Source organism: Sinocyclocheilus grahami, unplaced genomic scaffold (genome assembly GCF_001515645.1).
Source record: "Sinocyclocheilus grahami isolate Dianchi unplaced genomic scaffold, SAMN03320097.WGS_v1.1 scaffold1179.1, whole genome shotgun sequence".
NCBI classification, from domain to species: Eukaryota; Metazoa; Chordata; class Actinopteri; order Cypriniformes; family Cyprinidae; genus Sinocyclocheilus; species Sinocyclocheilus grahami.
The window spans coordinates 40927-47086 of record NW_015506358.1 but is presented as its reverse complement, the minus strand read 5'-3'; the positions used below and the strand labels follow the sequence as shown (position 1 = coordinate 47086).

Genomic DNA, 6160 nt, shown 5'->3' with positions numbered 1-6160 from the left:
ATTTTAGCATTTCAAGTTTTAGAAAATGGAACTTAAATTTACAAACAACAAAAACTCATAAACTGATATAATGTCAAAATACTAACCTACTGAGAGATTAAAATCTGATTCATACAATTCATATATCATATAATATACTGACAGCTGCCATAAAAACGGGTGGTAAAGACACAATTGCAAAACACCGTCATGATAACAAATACAACACTAAAATAATTAGTAAACATTATTATTTTATTTAACAACATACGATGTAACATAAAATCGTAATCTCATCAAATTTGAAGAGTCACACATAATTCTGGAAATGTAAATTGACGTTGAATTATAATATGACTTATTCTTTTTCACTTCCAAAAACTGTACATTTTACAGTATTTTTCTGTAAAATGATATTAAAAATGCCAAAATGAATGTTAAAATGATATATTCACTACATATATTGTAAGGAACCAATTAACAGGGTTTTTTACAGTATTTTTACCGTCAAAATTATGATTTTTTTTGCATTGTAGTCCATAAGTCTTCTAAGGTCATACACTTATTTAAATAATTTATAATAATTAATAATACATTTTTAAAAAACAATAAATTACTGGAGTATGTTTTACAAAAAAAAGGCTATTTGAGTCTTTATTTCAGTCTAATTTCGGTCTAATTCAGTGTGTTACTTGAATTTCTGTCATTATTTGTGAAATTTTACTAGCAAGTTATGAATAAATTTATTTCAGTGTGTGATGCTTTCTGAAAGATTACGCACCTGTTTACTGTCACTGTATGGAAAAGAGCAGCGTCAACATTGTGCTAAACATCTCTTTTTGCGTTCACCAGGAAGAAAGAAAGTCATACAGGTTTGGAACAACATTTTAAGAGTCAATTTACAATCTGTGAGCTAAAAATTGCACTTAATGACAAAGACGTCAGATGATTTGTCATGCAAAGTGAACTTCAGTCTCCGTGTGCATTTAAAAGACTCCATAAAACTAATCAGAAAACCTCCAACCCGGCAGCGGCCCTCAATAATGACTGATTAACGGCTGCGTTCACATTGACCGAACATAAAGACTTCTCCAAAGCTATCGGTAAATAGGCCTCCAAAACTAATTAAACATTTAAAGAAATTATTTGCTGATTAAGGGGCTTCTGCTACAATCCCAAACACACTTTGTCCTTTTCACAGCCACCGTAATGTGGCATTAAATTGAGTTGAGATTTATTTTGGCGCTTCAATTAGACATTTCTTTCACCCTTTATAATTAAATGTGCCATGGTTAACCGGCCACAAAAGAGAGAAACATTTTAGAGGCTCTGACAGCGAGTAGAATTGAGACGAAGCAGCATTCACAACACGTCTGATGGCGTAATGAGACCATCAGAGCGCCAGACGCCAGGTTTTTTGCCAACTTTCTGGCCTTTATTGATAGTCTGTATTTAGCAGCTTTAAAAAAATGGCGCTAATGGCATCTAAATTAGGATTGATTGTGGCGTTATGTCGGCGTGAGGTCTGGATTCACCCTCCAGAAACGCCTCTGACCGTCCGGCAGCTGAACTTTAAGACATTTTGTGGCACTAAAAGCCACGTCTGCAAGTCACCCGCCACTAAATGACCAATTTAGGTGATTACTCTTGAATGCTTTATTCCACTTAGACTATTTTATACCATTCAATGAAACCTCGTTAAGTTCAAGATTTTATTTATTTATTTATTGGCAGTATTTATCCAAAGTTGAATTATCACTGTACACCAAAGATATGGAATTCTTTCAGTTTTAATGAAGATAGATAGATAGATAGATAGATAGATTTAAAAAAATATATTAATTTGTAATATTTGTACCTATGTTTACCATATTCGTATTAATATTAAATATTTAAAAAATTGTTAATTAGTATTTTGACATTATTAAAATAATGCATAAACATTATTATTTTATTTAACAACATACGATGTAACATAAAATCGTAATCTCATCAAATTTGAAGAGTCACACATAATTCTGGAAATGTAAATTGACGTTGAATTATAATATGACTTATTCTTTTTCACTTCCAAAAACTGTACATTTTACAGTATTTTTCTGTAAAATGATATTAAAAATGCCAAAATGAATGTTAAAATGATATATTCACTACATATATTGTAAGGAACCAATTAACAGGGTTTTTTACAGTATTTTTACCGTCAAAATTATGATTTTTTTTGCATTGTAGTCCATAAGTCTTCTAAGGTCATACACTTATTTAAATAATTTATAATAATTAATAATACATTTTTAAAAAACAATAAATTACTGGAGTATGTTTTACAAAAAAAAGGCTATTTGAGTCTTTATTTCAGTCTAATTTCGGTCTAATTCAGTGTGTTACTTGAATTTCTGTCATTATTTGTGAAATTTTACTAGCAAGTTATGAATGAAAATTTATTTCAGTGTGTGATGCTTTCTGAAAGATTACGCACCTGTTTACTGTCACTGTATGGAAAAGAGCAGCGTCAACATTGTGCTAAACATCTCTTTTTGCGTTCACCAGGAAGAAAGAAAGTCATACAGGTTTGGAACAACATTTTAAGAGTCAATTTACAATCTGTGAGCTAAAAATTGCACTTAATGACAAAGACGTCAGATGATTTGTCATGCAAAGTGAACTTCAGTCTCCGTGTGCATTTAAAAGACTCCATAAAACTAATCAGAAAACCTCCAACCCGGCAGCGGCCCTCAATAATGACTGATTAACGGCTGCGTTCACACTGACCGAACATAAAGACTTCTCCAAAGCTATCGGTAAATAGGCCTCCAAAACTAATTAAACATTTAAAGAAATTATTTGCTGATTAAGGGGCTTCTGCTACAATCCCAAACACACTTTGTCCTTTTCACAGCCACCGTAATGTGGCATTAAATTGAGTTGAGATTTATTTTGGCGCTTCAATTAGACATTTCTTTCACCCTTTATAATTAAATGTGCCATGGTTAACCGGCCACAAAAGAGAGAAACATTTTAGAGGCTCTGACAGCGAGTAGAATTGAGACGAAGCAGCATTCACAACACGTCTGATGGCGTAATGAGACCATCAGAGCGCCAGACGCCAGGTTTTTTGCCAACTTTCTGGCCTTTATTGATAGTCTGTATTTAGCAGCTTTAAAAAAATGGCGCTAATGGCATCTAAATTAGGATTGATTGTGGCGTTATGTCGGCGTGAGGTCTGGATTCACCCTCCAGAAACGCCTCTGACCGTCCGGCAGCTGAACTTTAAGACATTTTGTGGCACTAAAAGCCACGTCTGCAAGTCACCCGCCACTAAATGACCAATTTAGGTGATTACTCTTGAATGCTTTATTCCACTTAGACTATTTTATACCATTCAATGAAACCTCGTTAAGTTCAAGATTTTATTTATTTATTTATTGGCAGTATTTATCCAAAGTTGAATTATCACTGTACACCAAAGATATGGAATTCTTTCAGTTTTAATGAAGATAGATAGATAGATAGATAGATAGATAGATAGATAGATAGATAGATAGATATAGATAGATTTAAAAAAATATTAATTTGTAATATTTGTACCTATGTTTACCATATTCATATTAATATTAAATATTTAAAAAATTGTTAATTAGTATTTTGACATTATTAATTTCTTTTTTTTTCTTTTTTTTGCAGTGGCTAAAACTCATTTTGAATTATCACCATAAACCATATGGAATTTCTTCAGTTTTGATTACAAATTGTACATTTTTATATTAATTTAATTTACTTGTATTCATATATATTAATTTATAATATATATTACACATATTAGTATTGGTATTAATATAAATTTATATGAATATTAAATCATATAAATATTTCTAAATATATTTGCATATAAATATATTTTATTTTTAGATTTTATTTACATTAATTTCCATCAAATTACATCAAATGTTGAATTATCATCAAGGACTATAAATATGGAATTTCTTTGGTTTTCATTACAAATTATTATTTGTTTTTTAGTTTAATGTATATTCATTAAATTTGTTATATATTTTTATTTACATGTGTATATATATATATATATATATATCTGTATTAATATTAATACAATAATGAATAAATAATATTAATTGTATTATATAATATATAATAAATAATTAATTATAATATTATATTATATATATAAATATAATAATTAATATTAAATATAAATACATTATATTAATTTGTGTTTATTCTCAATATTATTTATTTTAATAACCCCCAATTGTTTTCCTTTTTTTTTTTACAGTGCTTACATCCAATGTTGAATTATAATCATAACTACAGATATGAATTCTTTGTTTTAATTAAGTTATATATTTTTTATTCAATTAATACATATTATAATATAATACATATACGTTTTTTTTCTAATACATATTACGTTTTTTTTTCTTTTTCTTTTTTTTCAAAAGTTAGTCAACCATGTCCATTTTGCATGTTTCATTATCCAAAGATGTAGAAATGTAATTGAGTCATATCGTCTAGCTCTGCTGTCCAGAGTCTCCTCACTATTTCGCGTGTCGCTGTGCTGTTTTTCAGGTGTCATTGCCGTCGTGATATTTGTGAGTCTGGCCGCGCTGGCTGTGATGGCACGATTCCTGTACCGGCGGAAAGAAACGTTTCAGCCCCAAGAGCCCAAAGCAGGCAAAAACGACGACAGTCCCGAAATGCCCTTTAACACGGATCCGAACTCACAGAGCATTATCAGTGATAACCAAAAAGAGTATTTCATATGACGCTCTTTCACCTCGTATCGGACTAATCCAGTTAAACCGACGGACTGAAATGCCTTGTCGAGTCTAGGGACATTAACATTCACGGTGCATTATGGGAAACCGACCGAGAGACTGGGGCTGCTGAAGTGTCCCTCCGTTTTTGCCCTTTTTGTACATAAAACAGTTATTGTCCAGAGGTTTGGCACAATGGTACGGTTTCTAAGGTGTGTATAATGACATTCTGTTTTTCAGGTGTCATTGCCGTCGTGATATTTGTGAGTCTGGCCGCGCTGGCTGTGATGGCACGATTCCTGTACCGGCGGAAAGAAACGTTTCAGCCCCAAGAGCCCAAAGCAGGCAAAAACGACGACAGTCCCGAAATGCCCTTTAACACGGATCCGAACTCACAGAGCATTATCAGTGATAACCAAAAAGAGTATTTCATATGACGCTCTTTCACCTCGTATCGGACTAATCCAGTTAAACCAACGGACTGAAATGCCTTGTCGAGTCTAGGGACATTAACATTCACGGTGCATTATGGGAAACCGACCGAGAGACTGGGGCTGCTGAAGTGGAGTGACGCGTCCCTCCGTTTTTGCCCTTTTTGTACATAAAACAGTTATTGTCCAGAGGTTTGGCACAATGGTACGGTTTCTAAGGTGTGTATAATGACATGCATTGGTTGTAAATATTCTTTTGAAATGAAACTTTGTAATGTCATCTTCTCCTTTTGCCTTTGAACGATTAAGTGCTCAGTATTATGTTTAACGGAGTCAAAGAAGCGATCATTGTATAATTAAATCGGAATAAATGTGTGAGTAGGCGAATGCGGTGTTGTTGTGAATACATGCGTTCGTGCAAAAGACTTCAGATTTTGTGGAAAAGGCTGTACGCTCCGTATTTATCACTTTTTGCCCGTGCTTTTCTCAGTGATTTGCCACTTCGAACAAAAAATACATCCTATGACAGTTGTTTATTGTGGACAATTTGTGTCTCTGGTCTTTTTTTGTCTCTTAATAACATGAAAGTTGTTTACGCTACCCATTTATTTACATATTTCCATTCCATTTTACAAGTAAAACATAAAAAATTGGGTCAAAACAGGATAAAGAAAGTGCATTATGATTTCATAGATATTTAAAGTGATAGTTCACCCAAAAATGAACATTTGCTGAAATTTTACTCACTCCTCAGGCCATCCAAGATTAGGATGAGTTTGTTTCTTCATCAGATTTGGAGAAATGTAGCATTGCATCAGTGTCTCACCAATGGATGCTCTGCAGTGAATGGGTGCCGTCAGAATGAGAGTCCAAACAGCTGATAAAAACATCACAATAATCCACACCCCTCCAGTCCATCAGTTCACATCTGGAGAAGACAAAAGCTGCGTGTTTGGAAAAAACAAATCCATCAAGATG

General features: G+C 32.7%; 1 protein-coding gene across 1 annotated transcript in view; it reads left to right on the top strand.

The window, feature by feature from the left end:
* LOC107567672 (contactin-associated protein-like 4) overlaps positions 1-4871 on the top strand; it is a 51725-nt gene extending 46854 nt beyond the window's left edge. Inside the window, exon 13 of the mRNA XM_016253381.1 lies at positions 4564-4871. Within this exon, the coding sequence (XP_016108867.1) occupies positions 4564-4760 (197 nt within the window). The 3' untranslated portion in view covers positions 4761-4871. The remainder of the gene's footprint in view (positions 1-4563) is intronic.
* The last annotated feature ends 1289 nt before the right edge of the window (positions 4872-6160 follow it).